The sequence below is a fragment of the Babylonia areolata genome, chromosome 12 (genome assembly GCF_041734735.1).
Source record: "Babylonia areolata isolate BAREFJ2019XMU chromosome 12, ASM4173473v1, whole genome shotgun sequence".
NCBI lineage: Eukaryota > Metazoa > Mollusca > Gastropoda > Neogastropoda > Buccinidae > Babylonia > Babylonia areolata.
Genome location: NC_134887.1, coordinates 8,001,035 through 8,023,514, shown reverse-complemented (window position 1 = coordinate 8,023,514; position 22,480 = coordinate 8,001,035). Strand labels below are relative to the sequence as shown.

Sequence of the window (22,480 nt, the reverse complement as noted above, 5' to 3'; positions counted from 1 at the left end):
TGAGGTGGGGGAAGGAAGCTGTAGGGTGGGAGGGGAGGTTGGGGTGATGAGGGGGCGGAGAACAGCCCCCACACCTCCACACACCATCTATCCAGGAAGGAAGGAGGAATGAGCAACGAGTCAAGCTCATGACTGGGCAGGTGGGAATTTTTTTCTTCTTTCCCAGTTATACCCCACTGGTACTCTCCACCATCCCCAACGACCCCCTCCATCTCCCAGATGTCACAATTTCATTGAAAAGCAGGCAAGGGATGGGCGGAGGACCCGGGGGCGGGGGTTAGGTGGGGGTGGGGAGCTTGGAGAAGGAGAGAGGGGAGCTGGAAGGGGGTGGATGTAAGGGGTGGAGGTGTGGGTGGTGGTGGGGGGGATTGGGTTGAATTGGATGGTGATGGAGCGTTCTGGACGTCTCCTGCTAATAGTACAACTATGATGACTACTACTCTTACAATGGTATTACTACTAAAAAGTACTACTACTTATCTTTGGAATGACCTCAAGAAAAACACTTTTTTGGGGGAGGGGGGGTGAGTGGGTTGAAGGGGTTTTGAGCACACTGACTAACAGACTTACTAGTTGCTACATCATTTCTGTTCAGATTCCCTTTCTGATTTTTTTTTTTTTTTTAAACAGGCAGTGAGGATGCAAGGTATATCAAATTGAAACTGAACAGAGAGAGAGAGAGAGAGAGAGAGAGAGAGAGAGAGAGAGAGAGAGAGAGAGAGAGAGTGTGTCTGGTGTGAAAGACTTTTAACACCAATGAATATGTAGTGCAAAATAAATTACCAAAAATAAAACTCTTATCATCCATGTCCTAAAAGTAGGCAGAGAGGGGTGTGCGTGTGTTTTTTGTTTGATGTCTTTTCATTTTAAATATCAAAATTAAAGAAACATACTAGTGTATGTGCGTGCGTGGGTATGCAAGCATGAGCATAAAATCCACACTAGTACATGTCTGTGTGTGCGTGTGTGTGTGTGCGCGCGGGCACGTGCGTGTGCGTGTGTGCACGCACGCGACTGAATCTTGACTGAATGACACAAGAAACGAATGATGAGCACCTTATTACGGCAGCTGTCAGTCATCTATACACAGGAAGGCAGCCTGTTATGCAAAATGACTCCGTGTTTGTAAAGTGCTTTGAGCTTGGTCTCTGACCGAGGATTGGCACTAAATAAGATTTATTATAAACAAGAGAGGCAAGGCCTTCAAGACTCACTTGTGACTGAGAGTAAAACACACAAGATTTTTTATGTATTGATTATAATTTCAAAATGTAATGTTTATGAGAAAGATCAGTTTGAAGCAAATTAAGTCCCACAGCATTAATTACAGAGTAATTTCCCTTTTTTACTATCTGCACCAAAACGTTTGCAAAATAAATAAAACTTCCATGCTTAGCAAAAGAAGTTCCTGTTTGAACAAAAAATGATAATAATGACTGCTCTATAAATAAAACTTCCATGTTTAGCAAAAGAAGTTCCTGTTTGAACAAAAAATGATAATAATGACTGCTCTTGTTGTTGGGTCAGAATATCAGATCAAAGTGCCAAGTTTAGAGAATACAAAAAATATAAATATAACAGTAAATGCAGTTTGCATATAATTAGGCTTCATTATTTATTTTTTTGTGTCCATCCCAGAGGTGCAATGTTGTTTTAAACAAGATGACTGGAAAGAACTGATTTTTTACTATTTTTATGCCAAATTTGGTGTCAACTGACAAAGTATTTGCAGAGAAAATGTCAATGTTAAAGTTTACTACGGACACACAGACACACACACACACACAGACAACCGAACACCGGGTTAAAACATAGACTCACTTTGTTTACACAAGTGAGTCAAAAATGAAAAGAAAAAAAAATTATAAAAAAAAACCCATAAAAACTTACCTTGAGACTTACGGTCCACATCAGCCAGGAACTGCGCAGAGTTAAGATCCTGCAGCAGCTGGTCCAGCTCCGACAGGTTGTTGCTCAGCGCCGACATCCTCTCCCCGCCGCCTGCTCCTCCCGCCTGCCGTGACTCCGAACTGTCAGAACTTGGAGTGGCCTCCCTTACCTGGAACGTCTGCTGCTCATAGATGGGCTGAAATCAGACAGGAGGAAGGCATACGGCGTCTGAATGAACGAAACTTTATTGTTGATATACAAATACATAACATATATCCTTAAACAAGGGTGAGCAAGACCCGTGGCGTAAAGGACACTGAATATGAAACCCTAAAATCAGGACGACCCAAGATGAACTGGCAACGAACAATGGGGAGAGACTTCAGACTTGTCGACAGGCGATGCGCCGATGAACATGGAGAATGGAGGTCAGTAAGTTTTCAACCCCTTTGTGCATCTAACAACGTAAGGACATGTCGGTCAAAGTCAGTGTATCAAAATCTGTAGTCATAAAACTAAAAAGCAATGAGAAAATTTGATCACAAACACTATATCAATTTTCACAATCACATTGCATTACGTATCGGATATATCATATTCGTTCACACATACGCACAGAACACACACAGACAGTATATAGGCTACATGTGACTGAACCTAGTCCTTCCTTCCAGATGTCCGAGTGACTGTAAACAGAAACAAAACAACAGCAGACGAGCTAATCGGAGAAAACGGAGAAATAATAAGAGTCAAGAACCATTAAGACAAAAATGAAGAACAGCATAGAAAATAGGAGTGAGCAAGACAAACATGAAAACAATAACAAAAATAATTATACATGGCAATCAGTTCAAAACTACACACGCACGCACGCACACGCGTGCACACACACACACACACACACACACACCACAACTGTGCAATGCAGTGGCAGGGAAAGGAAACACACACACACACACAGCTGGGATCCAGAAATAAAACGACAGAGTAGGAAAGTGAAGGACAAAGGCAGAGGAGTCACCCATTAAAACAGAGAAAGGTCTTATACAAATGACAACGCAGGAAAACACAAGAAAATCTCTCTCTCTCTCAAATATGTTAACCGGTTATCTCAAATGAGCAACCATCTCACTTTTTTCTTTCAGCCATCATAAGACGGACTTTTTAAAAATTTTATTCATATTTTTCTTTTTTTAAATCATCAGTTTTCAATGCAAAATATATTCCTATTGTTTTAGTCAATGAAAGAAATGTATACCATAGATTTTTTTTTTTTTAATCCAGAGAAAAAGAAAGTGTGACAGAAAAGAGAACATTTCCAGCACTGATTTTCTAGAAGGTATACAAAACGGCGATTTCACTGAATGACAGATTCCACTCTCCCTCCCTTACCCCCCCCCCCCCCGCCCCCTGCACCCCCAGTAACCCCACTTTCCCAGGCAACATCCCACAGGGAGGTTGGGGGGGGGGGGGGCGCCACCATCGAGCTCAATATAATCTATTCAGCTCAGTGGGCGCCACTGACATACTGATTCAGACACTTGAGATGGAGAGGAAGCTAGTGGGTCTGGAAGAGTTAATCCTCCTCCTTCCCCCCTCCCACCTGTCTAAGAAATCATGCACCTGAACAGTCTCGTCATCATGGACAGCTGTATGTCACAGGTTAGTGAGGAATATCAGAACTGGGGGACGTGTGTGTGTGTGTCCATGCGTCGTGTGGGGGTGGGGATTGGGGGGATGGGAGGGGGAGGCAGGGGGGATGGGGGGTGGGGGGTGGGGGGCTTGTACATGTTTGACCCGGTCGTCAATGACCACCGTATCTCGCAACCTAAGCAGCCGTACTCGATATTGGGGGGTTAGGGTGGGGGGTGTGCGAATATATTCTCTCTCTCTCTCTCTCTCACCTGTTCTCTCCAGTCCTCCACCCCCCCCCCCTCACCCCACCACCTACTTTTTTCTCTCTCCCTCTCCTCCCATCTCGCTTTCACTCTCTTTACCCTTCCTCCCTCTTCTCTACTTCACCCCTCCACCTCAAATACTCACTGTTCCTGGCGCCTGTTCAGTCCCGTCAAGACACACAAATTGACTCCCCTACCCCTCCATGCACACACGCCCACTCCCTCCCCATAACCCCCCTCACCCCCCCCCCAAAAAAAAAAAAAAAAAAAAAAAATGCAGCCGTTTCTCATTCCTCCTCTGCCTCAATACTACCCCATCCCCAACCCCCTCCTCCACACACCCCCCCCCTCCACTTCTCTCTCTGTATGTCTGTCACTATTTCCCTATTACATACTTCTATCTGTTTCTCTCCTCCACCATACTGTAATCATCCTTCATGGTCTCTTCCCGACCCCCCCCACCCCCTCTCATTCTTTCTTCACCTCTGTTAATTGTCTGTCTGCCTGTCTGTCTCCTCCTTCCTGCTTCTCTGTCTGTCCCGTGTGTCTTTCTCGCTGTCTCATAAATGAATCTGTTTCAGTGAAGTTGTGCAGTTTTACGAGTTCACAAAGCAGAGCCGTGGAAAGGGAATAAAACCTGGTGGTAGGCTCAAACGAATTCACCACCGCCACCTCCTTCTGTCCATACCCATCCCCAACCCTCCCAACGATTCTTCACCCACACCGCCATCATCACCACTTCCACCTCCCATCATCATCTACCCTCCCCCCCCGCCTCCCCCCCTCTCTCTCTCACTTCCTCCCCCACCCCCCTCCCCCCCTCTCTCTCTCGCTCTCTCTTATGGTGCACCTGCCAATGCATGAAGCTTCCGCCACTTACAGCACACCGAGCTGAATTGCTGGCTCACTTGCTGCCCAGTACAGTGAAACAGCAGAACCCTGGCGCACTGTGTTATGATGCTGGAGGGAAATTTTTTTAGGAGACACGAAGACGACGAGGAGGAGACGAAATCAAACGAAAGGAAAACAATTCGTATTTCACGAGGGTAGTGGAATAAGCACAACTGTTTTTTTTCTCCTTCTTTTCCTCAGTTTCTGTCTTTTTAAAATCTAATATCCAGCCCTTAAGAAGAATCTTCTGATTTCCTAATAATGGAGAATATGGACAATCTGTCAAAACAAAACAACACACACACACACTTTTTCTGCAACCAAAACTGTTTTAGGAAGAGACATTGAATATACTCTTTGTGACAATTTCTTTAAACCTGATGGGTCTTGATGACAAACATTATCTTATTCTGATACTCACACAAACACGCGCGCGCGCGCGCAGTTAAACCACTTCTGCGATTGAGGAGGAGAGGTAAGGGGGGAGGGGGATAAGGGGGGGGGGGGGGGGCGCTTGGTATTCCGGAGGACAGGTACTTGTGGAATTCATGCCAAGCCTCTCTCTCTCCCTCTGTGTGTGTGTGTGTGTGTGTGTGTGTGTGTGTGTTTCAGAGACAGAAAGAGGGGGTGGGCGAAGAGGGCAGAGGGAGAGGAGGAGAGGCCTGTGGGGGAAGACAGACAGCAAGACACAAAGAGCAAATTCAGAGACAGACAGACAGACAGACACAAAGAGCAAATTCAGAGACAGACAGACAGACAGACACAAAGAGCAAATTCAGAGACAGACAGACAGACACAAAGAGCAAATTCAGAGACAGACAGACACAAAGAGCAAATTCAGAGACAGACAGACACAAAGAGTTAATTCAGACACACACACACACACACACACACACACACAGAGTTTTGCCATCATCAACCGCCACAAATCCTCACCCACGACCCCCCCTGCCCCTTTTTTTTTTCTTTCCTAATCTACCTGTGTGTACGTTCACGAATAAATTTTCTTCATCTACCAAAGTGGGTGTCTCTTCTTGGGATCGGGACGCGGCAGGCACAAACCAACTCCCTTGCTGTTTGTGGCTTCTTTGGTTCTTTAACATGCAGTAAACATTTCAGTGCCGCACAGACATTTCATAGTTTCTCAGTTTCAAGGAGGCGCACTATTCCATAAACGCCACATCACAGCCGCATAAAAAAATAAAAAAACCCCAACCACCTGACCTTCGCATCATAATAAACCCAACGCGCTGGTCACGGCCTTGTCTGCTCTTGGTTTGTATAAAAACATTAAAATAAACAAGAAATGAAATAAATAAACATAAGTAAATGCATCAAAACAAAAATATAATTAAAACTCCGAAAGAAACAAACAAGGACAAAAGACCTTTTTTTTTAATCGGTTTATTATCTCGTCTGAGTGGGCCACCCCCAAACCTAAAGGGAGGTTAATAGATAAATAAAGAAAGAAAGAAACACGGAAGGACAAATGATTTTCTTTTCTTCGGTTTAGTATCTCCTCTGAATGGGTCACCCCCAAACCTAAAGGGAGGTTAACAGATAAATAAATAAATAAATACATAAAGAAACACGGATTTTCTTTTGATCGGTTTAGTATCTCGTCTGAAAGGCCCAAGGTTCACCCCATTCAAAGCCTGAAGGGACTTTTTTTATTTTTTTTTTTTTTAAGAAAAAAAGAAGAAGATAGAATGAAGTAAAGAAAGAAAGAAAGAAAAATAAAATTTTCCTGCTCACATACACATGCCTCAAACGATTCACGAACCTTCTTCAGCTTTCCAGTCTGCTGGAGAGCAGTGTCCGTTTACCATCAATCCTCACTTTTATTTTCTTTCGAAGTGGGTGGGCTCAAGCTTTTCTTTTTACTTTTTGTCCGCGCGCGCGCGCGTGTGTGTGTGTGTGTGTGTGTGTGTGTGTGTGTGTGTGACAGAGAGAGAGAGAGAGAGAGAGAGAGATGTCTGTGTCTGTGTCTGCATGTCTGCGTTCGTGCCTACCTGCATGTGTGTGTCTGTAAATATGTGTGTTTGTGTCTAAGTATCAGAGAGAGAGAGAGAGAGAGAGTCGGCGTGTGGATGCAAGTGCGTGCATCTGTGTGTGCGTGCGTGCATGCAAGCGGGTTGTGATCGCGTGTGTCTGCACGTAAAAACCGAACGCGTGAATTCCCAATTACAAGCAATGCGATACTTGCACCTGGGCATTGAGCAACCCAGCACAGACAAGAATACTGTTGTTGTTCTTGCTGTTGTTGTTGTTGTGCACTGGGTTGCAGTACACTGTGGTGCTTTCTCAACAACAACAATACTACTACTAATTTACAGACGCCCTTCCATATATATATAAATACATAGATAGATAGAGATATAGATATTTAGACATAATGTAAAACATGCTCTATTACACTTCACCATTTAAAAACCAAAAGAGAGAGATGGAGGGAGAGACACAGACAGACACACATGGAGGCAGAAAGACACAGGCAGGCAGACAGAAAGAGACGACAGTAATGGAGAGAGAGAGAGAGAGAGAGAGGCGGGGTGTAAGAGTGGGATGGGTGAGGGGAAGGACAAACAGAGATAGAGATCGAGAGAAAGAGGTGTAAAGAGAGGCAGAGAAAGACATATGGGCAGACAGAACAAGTCCCATAAAGAGGCGAAACAGTTACAGGGAAAGACAGACAGAGAGAGAGACAGACAGACAGACAGACAGACGGGTGAAAACAGAGACAGCCATATGAAACAGAAATGAATGAAACACACACACACACACCAAACCACGCCCAACTGTTCGGACTTACTCGCCCGATATTGACCAGAACCCCACGAGTGCGCGGGCGAAACTGCACAGTGGTTTTGTAGCCCACCGGTTTGTACTGGTAACTGCCCTGCTCCATCGCCACCGTCTGCTGCATCCACTGACCGCCAGCGTGTCCCGACATCACTGCAGGTTCTAATTTCCACACAAAAACTCCCTGAATTAAAAAAAAAACCTGCGCCGACCCGAGTAGAGATAACGATGACGACAGGGTTCAGAGGATCCGAGGATCCGAGGATCACCGGGATGAAGCTCCTTGGCGACGACTTGCCCTCAGGTAGTCACTGTCCTGGCCGATTCTTGAACGACACAGACACAATAGGGGAAGGAAATCCGTCGGTTCGTTCCTAGGACTGACGGAAAACTAGTTAACTGGTTGGAGAAAACACGCTCTTGTCAAGTTCCACCGGGTAAAATAAAATGATATTCAACTTTCTTCTGAAGGAAGCAGCCTCAATCAACACTTTTTTTTTTCTTTTTTTTCTTTTTTCTTTTTAAAGCCCTGTTGTGGCAGTCCTCTTGGTTTCACCCAAACTGATAAGAAAAGTTACGTTGTTGCTTTATTTTTCCCCGGTAGTGGCTGCAATGTGGAGGCGCCTTAACTCTCTCTCTCTCTCTCTCTCTCTCTATATATATATATATATATACTGTATTGTTCGCAGAACTGGTTAGTAGGCGTTGGCGGGGACTTCTGACCCAGTGTTCACCAGTGATCTAGGTTTGAGGCTCCGTTTTGGCTCGGTGTTAAGTCCTTGGGGGAAGGCACTTTCTGTTTTCTAACACTCCGATTTTCGTTTTCCTCCTCCTCCTCACCCCACACAGGTGTGGGAATGCGCCGACCGAGCTCACTGGAGAAGTTCTGTTCAATTCATTTTTCAAGAAGGGGTCAAAGTGTGCGGACTGACCTGACCCATGCAAGCTAAACCACACCTGGTTTGAAAAGAAAGAAAAAAAAAAAAGAGAAAAAGACAGCAGATGCTTGACATTCGCACAAACCCGCACTTTGCCAGTCCACGGACAGATCTTATTCAACTTTCAGAACGGAGGAAGCAGGCTCAGCGATCACACTTTTTGATAAGCCCTGACTGTTGATCAGATGGCTGTGGTTTGTTGCCGCTTTTTTCTGTGACATCACTGTGGAGAGTGCTTTGCAATTCCCCAGTCCTCACAGCTTGTAACACAGGCAGATGCTGGAGAGTTTTCAGAAAACTTTTCATAAGAAACAACCTTCGCAAAACGGTTCAATCGGATCCTTTGGAGCTATAATATTAACAATATTGAAAATAAATAAATAATAAAATAAAATGAATGCTTCTTTCGTTCCTCTTGATAAAGAAATTGCAGATGATGACTGAATTCTTGCAACGTCTTACAACACGCACCCAAAAAATCACCTTGAACTAACTTCACTCAAGAATCATAGCTATATGCATGCACTGTGACTGCATGTACAAATGAAGAATGAAAAAAAGTTGTTGATCTTTGTTTAATTTGAAATCAAATTTGAAAAAAAATATGAAAGAAAAAAAAAAGCGGTTAATATTCAACAGAACACTAACAAAGTTTTTCTTTAAAGTAAACATTTCTTACGAAGAAAAAAAAAAAAAAAAAAAAAGAGAGAAAAAGCTTAACCCCTTGACTGTTGCTGACGAGCATGCTCGTCATTAAAGTGATGTCACCTCACTGAGATAACACATTAGCTATACAGGTCAAGATGTCAGTCATCACTCTGTCTGCATTTGAACTCCTTTCTCTTGGGAATGCACTGCTTTTAGTTTGTTCTGCAAAATCAATTTTTATCGTTGAAACTAATGAAAGGCACACACACACACACACACGCGCGCGCGCGCGCGTAGTAATCTTACTTCAAAGCCCTGCCACACTTATCTCATTCCGCCAATGCTCAGCAGTCAAGGGATTAAATACATTTTAAAAATAAAATAATATAATATAAAGTATCGCAATAACGTCTGCCCCTGCAGCGACACACACGCGACTTTCCAAACTCGATGCTGCTTAGCGCTTGCTTCCTTATAACTCTACTGGTGCAGCTAGCTTTTCAGGAATGCTCCTCCTCCCACCTCCTCCTCCAAATGACGAACGAGTGAACACACACAAGAACGGCGGGCACATCCCTTTTTTTTCTTTCTTCTTTTTTTTTTTTAAATACACGGAACTACTGCAGCAACCTCTTGTGTCAAGTCTTCTTCTCATGCCAAACTCTCGCTCCACTTACTGGAAACCCTAACACACACACTTGCCAGATGGCACTCTTCCCATTCTGCACACAAGTTTCTTCGAAACACTGGAGACGGTTAAACACCACGAAAAAACAACAACAAACAAACAAAAAACAAACAAACAAACAAACAAAAAAACCCCAAACCAAACCAAACAAAAAACCCTACCAAGCTAATTGCAAAGGGTTAAAAGAAAAACAGCAACAACAAGTCTCTCTCGCACACAAAACTTTAAACTGATGCCAACAGGAACAAAATCTTATTCAGTTCTGATAAATCAATGCTCTTGGATTTTGAATGTTCTTGAAAATCTCTCTCTCTCTCTCTCTCACACACACACACATACACACACTCAAAACCTAACCCGATTTCTTGGTTTCATAAAATAAAAAAATAATTTAAAAAATAGAATAATTCAAACGTATTTCACAGATGCACAAACCACCTGTCTTCTGAATTTCCTCAAGGATTTACCAGCATCACTGCTGTGCAAGGCTCACAAACGTGACGAACTAAAAGACAAAACTGTACCCTAAACAGATTTTTTAAAATTTCTATAATCCACACACACAGAGATACACTCTAAATGAAACGAATCACCAACCTGTTCAGCTACTGTTACAAAAAGCAACCTTATCACCCCAAAACACCCAATCCTACCAACAACAACCAAACCGCACCACAACCTGTATCTCTACAAAGCTTTTACACTGCATCACCACCATCACCACAAGACAAAAACAAACAAACAAAAAACAACAACACTATTTTGTTTTTAGTCTTCTCAGACTGCTGCTGCTACTCTGAAGGATGACGTCCTTTACTTGCTTGCACACACATACACACACACACACTACACACGGAGAGCAGGGAGACAACAAGACTGAGAGAGGCACACACCCCAAACCCCTTATCAGCAGCTAAAAAGTCGGGTGGTGGTGGTGGTGATGGTGGTAGTGGTGGTGGTGGTGACGACTGGCATTGCTCCATCCATCCTCGAGCTACCTCCCTTCCCTTCCTCCCACCACCACCACCCCCCCTCCCCCCCCCCCCCCCCCCCCACATAAACACACAGAGCACACACACACACATATATATACAAACACACACCCAGTACAGCTACAACCTTCTGTACCCCCTTCCATTTTCTTTTCTTTTCTTTTTTTTTCTTTTCTTTTCTTTTTAAAGCATGGTCCCCATCATGATGAAAACAAGAGCCCTTGTGGTTTGGTGGTGGTTTTGTATTGGAGGTAGTGCTGTACTGTACTGGTGGTATATGTGTGTGGATGTGGAGAGAGTGCGTGCGGGGTTGAGTGGGGAGGGGGGTGAATGAGGAAGGTGAGCTGATGTGGTAAGAGAAGACTCCCTCCCCTCTTCTCTCAACCTCTAAATACCCACGCTGGAGAGAGAGAGAGAGAGAGAGAGAGAGAGAGAGAGAGAGAGAGAGCTATTAACAACACTTTTTTTCTTTTTTTTATAATCCAAGAATTAAGATTTTAGGTATGGCTTATTCTTCCAATCTGGCCTTGCAGAGAAAGCGAGAGACATAGACAGACAAAGAGGCCAAGACAGACAGTGACAGTGACTGAGAGACAGAGATAAAAGTGAGAGAGAGAGAGAGAGAGAGAGAGAGAGAGAGATAGTAATCTTGATTTACTTTCTTTTCGCCTACCTTGCTGTGTTAAAAAAAAAGGGGTGGGGTGGAGGTGGGGGGGAGGCGGTAAAATGTATTGCAGGTAAACTGTGGGTACAGAGTGAGTCAGACTCAGGCTCCACCTATAACTTCCTAGCTTTCTCTTTCCCCTACTAGCCCCCCCCACCACCACCCCCCCCCAATCCACCCATCTCCACTCTCTTCCTCTGTCATGTGTGGAAGGAAGTGAGCGTGTGTGATAAAAGAGAGAGAGAGAGAGAGAGGGGGGGGGGGGGAGAGAAGCAGACAGAGAGACAGAGAGGCAGATAGAAAAAAAAAAGTGAATTAGAGGAGACGAAAGAGAATAAGATGGCAAAAATAATTATATGCATATATGTGTGTGTGTGTGGCGGTGGGGGTGTGGGTGGGGTGGGGGTTGAGGGGGGGGGGGAGCGGGGGTGAGAGAGAGACAAACAGGGACAGAGAGTTAAAAGAATGTGCATTGGCGAGGATGAAGAAAAAAAAGAGACAGTGGAAATGAGTGTTACACAGAGAAAGAAAGAGAGAGGGGAGAGAGAGAGAGGGGTGGGGTGGGGGGGGAGACAGAGAGATGGAGACTGACATACAGACAGAAAGAGACTGAGAGTTAAACGAATGTATATCAGTGAAGAAAAAAATAGTGATGAGACAGCGAAAAATGTAAGTGTGTATGGGTGTGACAGAGACAGAGAGACAGACAGACAGACAGACAACAGACACAAAATCAGGCAGAAACAGAGAGCGACAAACACAGTGGCGTCATCCCCCAAAACTCTGCAGTAAGCATAAAAACTGACAGAACATATTTCTAACAGCCCCAAGTACACCAAGCAAAAACCATTATCAAAGAAAGAAAAAGAAAGAAAAAAAGGTGGTGGTGGGGGTGGGGGGAGATCTTTGAATGCTGAATAAGTGCCAAGACAAATACCACCTACTCTGCCACCTGTATGTATGTTCTTTCCCCCTCTACCCCCCCCCCCCCCTCCCATCCCCCACCCCACACACTCTCTCTCTCTCACTCACACACACGTGCGCTTTCTCACTCACACAAATACAATCAATCCCTCACTCGCACACACACACACAATCTCTCTCTCTCTCTCTCTCTCTCTCTCTCTCTCTCTCACACACACACTCTTCTCTCTCTCTCTTACTCACACAAACACACTCTATCTCTCTCTCACTTTCACTCACACACACACACTCTCTCTCTCTCTCTCTCACACACACACACACATCAAAGCTTTTCACATCCTAAACAAATGCACCCAGCCACCTACCTCCCTCTCTGCCTTCCTCTCCCCACCCACCCACCTACCTACCCCCTCCAATCTTTTATCTTCATTGTCATCACCCAAATCCTCCCCCAAATCCTCATCATCATCCATTCATCATCGTTCTCTCTCTCTCTCTCGCAGGCAGGCAGGCAGGCAGCCAGGCAGCAGCTGAGCAGCAATCCATTTTCATATCAGACGCTTCACCACCACCACCACCACTGGCACCACCACAACCATCAAGCATTATCCACCCCTAATACACCAACCCCCCCCCCCCTTTTTTTTTAACCCTCCATTTCTCTTCTAAGTGCATATCCGTTTCTCTTAGTGCATGCATACAATGCGTACACATCCATTTCTTCTCTTAGTGCATGCATACAATGCGTACACATCCATTTCTTCTCTTAGTGCATACGTACAATGCGTACACATCCATTTCTTCTCTTAGTGCATACGTACAATGCGTACACATCCATTTCTTCTCTTTGTGCATGCATACAATGCATACATATATTATAACATGTATAATAAATTATATACATGTGCTGCTCTTCCACTCACTGAACACAAAATGCACACGATTTTTGCTTTTAGTTTCTCACCACAAGCAAGAAGGTAGCACATACATGTATATATACACACACACATACACATTACTATTCATACACACATAGGCACACACATACATGTATACACACACATAATAACAACAACAATAATAATAATAACGTTAATAACAACAACAACAACTATGTGTACTGATGCAGCACATACTCTGTGACTCTAACTGAGCGAATTCAAACAATACCTGTGGTATTAACAAGGTATAGGAATACACAAATAAAAAGCATTAAGGATACAAACTGGCTAAAAATACTGTTTTAACTCTCTCCATACGAACGGCGAAAGAGACGACGTTAACAGCGTTTCATCCCAATTACCATCATCAAAATATTGCAAGCGGAAGGCTCTTATACTGAAGAGGTGAATGTTGACAAAGTATACCACAGTTCTGACGACGGAAGCTAAAGGTTGGGTCATTCAGACACCCACTGGGACATCCGAGGGGTCTCTGTAGAGGAGAAGAGAGGACTGGCCGTACTGAGTGTGTTAAAAGCAGTGTTAAACATCACTTACAACTCACACACCTCTTCCATCTTTCCCTCACGCACACACACACATGCATGTATACACACACACACACACATTCATGCACACCCACACCCACATACATGCAGGCACGCACACACACACACACACACACACACCACATGCGCACACATAAACATCCGCCCAGAACCATGCTTGCTTACAAGGACGAGCCACTTGATGCTCACGCTCACCCTTGAGCACACAAACACAGACGCTCCCCACCTGTTTGATCACGACAGTGGACTCGCACGCACACCTGAACGCATGCGCACACACATACACACACACACACACACACAAATATGCTTTCACACACACACTAACAGCACACCTGAATGCAAGCGCACACTCATACACACACACAAATATGCATTCACACACACACAAACATACACTAATACCCCCCTCCCCCGCCGCCCCCCACGACACACACACAAGCCTCCTCCATCTCAGTGCGGCCTTCCTATATATGTATTTCTTTTCCCTTGTTTTTTCAGCAGAACTACGCTCCTCCCAAACAACATTCCTTTCAACCTCCCTCACCCACACCCCACACCAACCATCTACTTCACCAGTAACTGGCTGGTAGGTTGGTTGGTTGGTTGGTTGGTTGCTCACAGCTGACAAATGTCATCCCCTTTCAGGGAGTATTTCTTCACTTCTGGGTTTCCAGAGAGCAGCAAACCTGGCAGCAGAGTTAGCAGCTAGCTACAGTAAACCCCTCTCATCAATAAAATGGGGGGGGGGAAAACATACACACACAAAAAAAAATCAGCGCACTCAGATTCTCTCGCTTCCTAGGCGGACGTGTTACCTCTAGGCCATCACTCCATTTCATTGTCTGGATAAATTCACTCAATACCTGCTGACACAGTTATGACCACTGTTAACTCATTTCATTTTTTTCATTGATTACTTAATACTTGCTGATCAATACAAAATGACTGCTGTTAAATCATTTCTGTTTGTCACTGATTACAGTATGATTGAACTTATCAGTATGTCAGATAAGATAAACAGTTGGTTAGAAATGTTCTCTGAATTTGAATTAATTTAAAAAAATAAAAATAATGTAAGCTGCTTTGGTGAAGTGGTTGCAATCATGGACTGAAGAGACTCCATCTCGCTCACTACGATCGGCCTCGGATCCACTCTGTTTACGCATACCCAGATTCAAACACTCGACTATTGGCCGCCGTTCTTTCTCTGTTTCTGGACCTTGCAATTGGAATGAACTTCCTTTTTCGCTTCGTCAAGTCTCCACACTCAGCTCTTTCAAGTCTGGCCTTAAAACCCACCTCTTCCCAAAATAGCCTCCCTTGCCTGCCCTTCCTTGTCTTTAGTTTCTACAGTATTAGAGTTATGCATGCGTGTGAATGATTGGTGTGAAAGCGCTTTGATTTGTCTCTGCACAAGATCCAGCGCTATATAAATACCATTATTATTATTATTATTAAGGTTGGGAAGACACAGGTTTGAGCGCCATCAGAGCTCAGGATTTTTTAGCCCACGACCATGCTCTAACCAGCTCTGTGTATTATATATTCTGTTGGAAGACGTGGACCACACAGCTGACAGTCACCCACTTCATGGATGCTGAATTTCCCCCCGACCAACACTGCAGGTGTCTGTGTGATGTATCTCTCTTTTAGCCTGGTCGATGCTGAGATAAATCACATGAGCACAGCCTTTTCACATAGCTCAAAGCCTAAATGCACCCCCTATAGCAACATCTCCATCATCATTCATCATCACTGAAATACGGAGGAACAAAATATCCCAAATCCTGAGGTAAACACACACCCACCCACACTCACACCCACACTCACACTCACACACACACACACACTCACACACCCACCCACACTCACACCCACACTCACACACTTTATACCAAAAAGAAAAGGAGAGACAGAGGAAAGACTTTACTCCTTTTTGACAATCTTGGCTCACCATAGGCAGGCAGGTAGGAAGCCTGTACTCCTACTTGCACAGTTGCAGGAGACAGATGGGGTGGGGGTGGGGGTGGGGGTAGAGGGGAGGGAAGGGGAGTACAGGAAAGGTGGGGAGGGGGCCGGGGGTAGGGGGGGGGGGGGGGGGTAGGCTGGCAGGGTTGTGTCTGCCAAGGTTTGAACCAGGCAACATTTTTCAATTCCCTGTGTGTGTGAATGTGCAGGCATACCTATCTGCCCTGCCTTCCCCTGTGTTTCTCATGTCCTGTATGGCATCAGTGATCGGGCATTTATTTGAAGTAACCCTATAATCTCTCTGTGTTTTTTCAACGTGTGTGTGTGTGTGTGTGTGTGTGTGTGTGTGTGTGTGTGTGTGTGTGTGTCTGTGTGTGTATGTGTGTGTGTGAGACTGAGAGTGTATATATGTGTGTATGAGTGTATGTGTTGTGTGTGTGTGTGTTGTGTGTGTGCGCGTGTGCACACGTGCATGTGTGTATGCATACTGTGCGTGTGTATGTGCACATGTGCGTGTGTGCATCTGCCTGCAAACAGAGCTTGTATGTCAAGTGCTGTGCAAGTCAATTTGTGCTGAACATGTTTGGCATTTGTTTGTGTAAGTGTGTGTATGTGCACACATGGGGTGTGTGTGTGTGTGAATGTGTGTGTGTGTGTGTGTGTGCGTGATTGTGTGTGTGTGTGTGTGTGTGTGTGTGTGTGTGAGTGTGTGTATGCATGTATGAGTGTGTGTGTTGTGTGTGTGTGTGTTGTGTGTGTGTGCGTGTGCACACGTGCATGTGTGTATGCATATTGTGTGTGTGTATGTGCACATGTGCGTGTGTGCATCTGCCTGCAAACAGAGCTTGTATGTCAAGTGCTATGCAAGTCAATTTGTGCTGAACATGTTTGGTATTTGTGTAAGCGTGTGTATGTGTGCACATGCATACAAACATTCAGGTCTACACGCACCCAGTGAAAGCGTATGAATCTATATATAGTATAAATCCATGTGCATGACACTATGTGTGTCGCACCATGCACACACACACACCCCTTCTTCTGCAACAACCCCACAAGTGCATATGCATGGTATGAACATTTGTGAGTGTGCAAGCACATACATCCTCCCTTCACATGTTAAATACTGCACTGCTCACACACACACACAACCAAACACACACTCTCACCTTCATATGTGCATGCATTTGTATTGTACTGCATTACTCTTTTTGTCACAACAGATTTCTCTGTGTGAAATTCAGGCTGCTCTCCCTAGGGAGAGTGCTCCGCTACACTGAGAGCGACTCACTTAAAAAAATTTTTTTTTTCATGTGTGCAGTTTTGTATGTTGTGAAGTGGATATTTCTACAGAATTTTGCCAGGGACAACCCTTTTGCTGCCATGGGTTCTTTTACGTGCGCTAAGTGCACACGGGACCTCGGTTTATCATCTCATCCGAATGACTAGCATTTAGACCCACCACTCTGGGTCTAGTGGAGGGGGAAAAAAAAATTACCGGCGACTCTGCCAGGATCTGAACCAGTGCGCTTAGATTCTCTCGCTTCCTAGGTGGACACGTAGTCACCTCTAGGCCATTTCTCACACACACAACGCATGTGACTAACACACGTGCGCACAACTATGCTCATGAACAAGGTGAAGGTATGTAAAGAAAAGGTCAAAGGAGAGCGCATAAATGAACAAATGAATAAAACAAATTCAAACAGACTACAGAGCAAAGTAACATGAAATGATGTTAAAAAAACAACAACAAAAAACAAAACACACACACACACACACACAAAATCATTTGAAAAAATGAAAAGAAAAGAAATAAACTAACTAAAGTGGAAACCCCCCCCCCTCCCAAAAAAACAAAACAAAACAAAACCAAACCCAAAACAATTTAGAATAAAGAGCAATATGTCTTTTAAAATAAAATAAACATAAAATAAAATGAACTGAAATATATAGAGAGAGAAATAGTCATGTAAAAAAAAAAAAAAAAAAGGGCTGGGGGTGGGGGTGGGGTGGGGGTGGGGGTGGGGGGGAGCTGTGTGTGCAAGAAAGCTAAGAAATATACATATATAATAAGACATGGCAAGTTTCCAACCCCTTCCCCTCCTCTTTTACGGAGAACTTCAAGTGATGATAATTCATGTTAATGGTGTTTAGTAAACACAGAGTATGGCAGGAAGGCAGGGTGCGTATGTACAGCAGTACTGTAGTATATAGGATGACGCCAGCTATGGTCTAGTTAAAAAAAGGGCTGCATCTGTCTGTCTGTCTTGCTAGGTTCTGCTGGAGGACACACACACAAAACACATGTACACACACACACACACACACACACACACACACACACACAGATGGTTCCTCATTCCTGTGTTGTTTACCAACTGCCTCCGTGGACTAACGAGCTCGCTAATGAGCTGTGTGTTTTATTCTATCTTTTATTACAACTAATCATTTCTGTTGCAACTAGTACACTAACATATATATGATAACACAGAACCAATTAGCATAGTTCATTTTGATTGAAATACACACACACACTACACACACACACACACACACACACACACAGAGAGAAAAAAAACACACCACATCATAACTTACGAGGGCATAAGGAAAAAAAACAACAACAACAAACATGACAAAAAGAGGACGAACTTATAAAACATTATTTTAAGCATTGCAATCAAGAAAAAAGAAAAAGAAAAAAAAAAGTTAACCAACGTCAGAAGCTTGTATCAAAACTATTCACAATATCAAGTTATGATTGTTCAGCGTAGTTCACTTCAGTTCAGTTCCAGTTTCTAAAAAAGAGGTGTCACTACATTCGGGCAAATCCATATATATATACGCTACACCACACCTGCTGAGAAGATCCCTGACCAAACAGCGTAACCCAGCGTGCTAGGCAAAAGATGAACTGAAAATTGTTGTTACACAGTGTGACAAACTTGTCCCCAAGTTGTTAGTGTTTCGCATTCGATTTCGATTTGCAGACACCCAGGCTTCCGACACACAAAGGACAAACCTGGAGGAATCTGGCGAACAATGAACAGTTTAATTTCTTCTTCTTTATGCGGTGTGCCCCACAGCGACTCTTCATAGAGAGGAGGGAGGGGATGGATGGAAGGAAGGAAGGATGGAAGGAAGGATGGAAGGAAGAAAGGAAGGAAGGAAGAAGGATGGAAGGAAGGAATAAGGAAGGAAGGATGGAAGGAAGAAGGAAAGGTACAGGTGTTGTCTGAAGGTATTTACCTACCTTTCTAAAAAACAACAACAACACATTACAACAACATTAACACCGAAACAGAAAATGAAGCGCCACCATTTTTACACCTGCACACACACACACACACACACACACACACACACACACAAAAACAAAACAAAAAAAAACAACAACAACAAAGAATGGTCATCCTACTACCTCCTGCTGGTTGGTTGGGGTGTGGAGTGGAGTGGTGTGGGTTGTGTGGAGTGGTGTGGTGTGGAGTGGTGTGGTGTGGGTTGTGTGGTGTGGTGTGGTGTGGTGTGGTGTGGTGTGGTGTGGAGTGGAGTGGAGTGGTGTGGGTTGTGTGGAGTGGAGTGGAGTGGTGTGGTGTGGAGTGGAGTGGTGTGGGTTGTGTGGAGTGGTGTGGTGTGGTGTGGTGTGGTGTGGAGTGGAGTGGTGTGGGTTGTGTGGAGTGGTGTGGTGTGGTGTGGTATGGAGTGGAGTGGAGTGGAGTGGTGTGGTGTGGAGTGGTGGGTGTGGAGTGGAGTGGTGTGGGTTGTGTGGAGTGGTGTGGGTTGTGTGGAGTGCTGTGGTGTGGTGTGGTGTTGAGTGGTGTGGTGTGGTGTGGTGTGGTGTTGAGTGGTGGGTGTGGTGTGGTGTGGTGTGGTGTGGTGTGGAGTGGTGGGTGTGGGTTGTGTGGAGTGGTGTGGTGTGGTGTGGTGTGGTGTGGTGTTGAGTGGTGTGGTGTGGTGTGGTGTGGTGTGGAGTGGTGGGTGTGGAGTGGAGTGGTGTGGGTTGTGTGGAGTGGTGTGGAGTGGTGTGGTGTGGTGTGGTGTGGTGTGGAGTGGAGTGGAGTGGAGTGGTGTGGTGTGGTGTGGTGTGGTGTGGTGTGGTGTGGAGTGGAGTGGTGTGGGTTGTGTGGAGTGGTGTGGTGTGGTGTGGTGTGGTGTGGTGTGGTGTGGAGTGGTGTGGTGTGGAGTGGAGTGGTGTGGGTTGTGTGGAGTGGTGTGGTGTGGTGTGGTATGGAGTGGTGGTGTGGAGTGGAGTGTGTGGTGTGGTGTGGAGTGGTGGGTGTGGTGTGGAGTGGTGTGTGGTGTGGTGTGGGTGGTGTGGTGTGTGTGGTGTGTGTGGTGTGGGTGGTGGTGTGGAGTGGTGTGGTGTGGTGTGGTGTGGGTGGGTGGTGTGGAGTGGTGTGGTGTGGTGGTGTGGTGTGGTGTGGTGTGGAGTGTGGTGGGTGTGGTGTGGAGTGGTGTGGAGTGGAGTGGTGTGGTGTGGTGTGTGGTGGAGTGGTGTGAGTGGTGGTGTTGTGTGGTTGTGGTGTGGGTGGTGTGAGTGTGTGGGTGTGGTGTGGTGGGTGTGGTGTGGTGTGGTGTGGAGTGGTGGTGTGGAGTGGAGTGGTGGGTGTGGTGTGTGTGGTGTGTGTGGTGTGGAGTGGGGGTGTGGTGTGGTGTGGAGTGGTGTGGTGTGGAGTGTGTGGGGTGTGGTGTGGTGTGGAGTGGTGTGGAGTGGAGTGGTGTGTGGTGTGGTGTGGTGTGGTGTGGAGTGGTGGTGTGGTGTGGTGTGGTGTGGTGTGGTGTGGTGTGGTGTGGTGTGGTGTGGAGTGGAGTGGAGTGGAGTGGAGTGGTGTGGTGTGGTGTGGTGTGGTGTGGAGTGGAGTGGAGTGGAGTGGAGTGGAGTGGAGTGGAGTGGAGTGGTGTGGTGTGGTGTGGTGTGGTGTGGTGTGGTGTGGTGTGGAGTGGAGTGGAGTGGAGTGGAGTGGAGTGGTGTGGTGTGGAGTGGAGTGGAGTGGAGTGGTGTGGTGTGGTGTGGTGTGGTGTGGTGTGGAGTGGAGTGGTGTGGTGTGGTGTGGTGTGGTGTGGAGTGGAGTGGTGGTGTGGTGTGGTGTGGTGTGGTGTGGTGTGGTGTGGTGTGGAGTGGAGTGGAGTCGTGTGGAGTGGTGTGGTGTGGTGTGGTGTGGTGTGGAGTGAGTGGAGTGGAGTGGAGTGGTGTGGTGTGGAGTGGAGTGGAGTGGAGTGGAGTGGAGTGGAGTGGAGTGGAGTGGTGTGGAGTGGTGTGGTTGTGGTGATGGTATGGGGTGTGTGGTGTGTGGTGTATGGTGTGGTATGAGGTGTGGTGTGGTGTGGTATGGAGTGGTGTGTAAGGAGTGGTGTGGTGTGGTGTGGTGTGGTTTGTGGTGTGGTGTGGTAGTGGAGATGTGTGGTGTGGTGTGGTGTGTATGGAGTGTGTGTGGTGTGGTTGGAGGGTGTGGTGTGGTGTGGTGTGGTATGGAGTGGTGTTGGTATGGAGTGGTGTGGTATGGAGTTGGTGTGGTGTGTGTGGTGTGGTGTGGTATGGAGTGGTGGTTGTGTGGAGTGGAGTGGAGTGGAGTGGAGTGGAGTGGAGTGAGAGTGGTGTGGTGTGGTGTGGTGTGGTGTGGTGTGGAGTGAGTGGATGGTGTGTGTTGGAGTGTGTGGAGTGAAGTGGGAGTTGGTGTGGTGTGGTGTGGAGTGGGAGTGGCGTGAGTGGATGTGGAGTTGAGTGGGGGTGCGTGTGGTTGTGTGGAGTGGATGATGGAGTGGAGTGGTGTGTGAGGTGTGGTGTGGAGTGGAGTGGAGTGGAGTAGTGTGGAGTGGTGTGGTGTGGTGTGGTGTGGTGTGGTGTGGAGTGGAGTGGAGTGGTGTGGTGTGGTGTGGAGTGGAGTGGAGTGGAGCGGGTATAGCAACCCCCCTGAGCCACACACAGCATGCAGTTCAAAACGTTTTTCTCTGTTCTCTTCCCCCCCCCCCCCCCTCCTCCCCCCTTCCTCATCCTCACCAAACAAAGCACACACACACATATGCATGTGCATGCAGCCGCACATTCGCACGTTATCTACACAAACGACCACGCATGCACACACACGCAACACACACACACACACACACTTCATCATCTCATCTGTAAAATGCCAACTGTGGGGGGTGGGGGAAAAAGATGGGGTGGATTTCGTATGTGTAGCCAACTGCTGAGGATTCCCCTCCTCTCACTCCACCCCCTCCCCACACCCACACCCCACCCCTACCCCACCTCCCAACTTTACCAAGACTCCTTCCTGCCCCACAACCTCCTCCCTACACGCCAACCTCATCCACACCCCCCCCACACACCTCCCCCCTCCACCCCCTCAATGCTTGCTTTTGTACACCTTTTCTCTTACCCCCCCCCCCCCCCCCGGTCCCCCAAGTGCCAGGGTTTTCACCCCCACCCGGCCTCCATCCCTATCCCCTTCTAATCCCCAGTCCATCCTCTTCCCCTCAGCCTACCCCCCCCCCCCCCCCCTTCTCTCCCAGTCTATCTTCCATCCACTCGGGACAAGACAGGTGTCCAGATGTGCACAACGGAGGGACCAATTATGGTGGATGCATATGTAGATGTGCACAATTACAATGGAGGGACCAATTATGGTGGATGCATATGTAGATGTACACAATTAGATGT

General features: G+C 46.1%; 1 protein-coding gene across 4 annotated transcripts in view; it reads right to left on the bottom strand.

Moving 5' to 3' along the window:
- The window catches only part of LOC143288363 (paxillin-like), a 102,126-nt gene that overhangs the window by 28,703 nt on the left and 50,943 nt on the right, over positions 1 to 22,480 (bottom strand). For 3 of the 4 annotated variants that reach the window (XM_076596756.1, XM_076596757.1, XM_076596758.1), the window contains exon 3: positions 1,891 to 2,086. In XM_076596756.1, the coding sequence (XP_076452871.1) occupies positions 1,891 to 2,086 (196 nt within the window). Of the gene's footprint in view, positions 1 to 1,890; positions 2,087 to 7,491; positions 8,118 to 22,480 lie in introns of those variants that run through there. The other variant, XM_076596759.1, reaches the window with a different exon arrangement.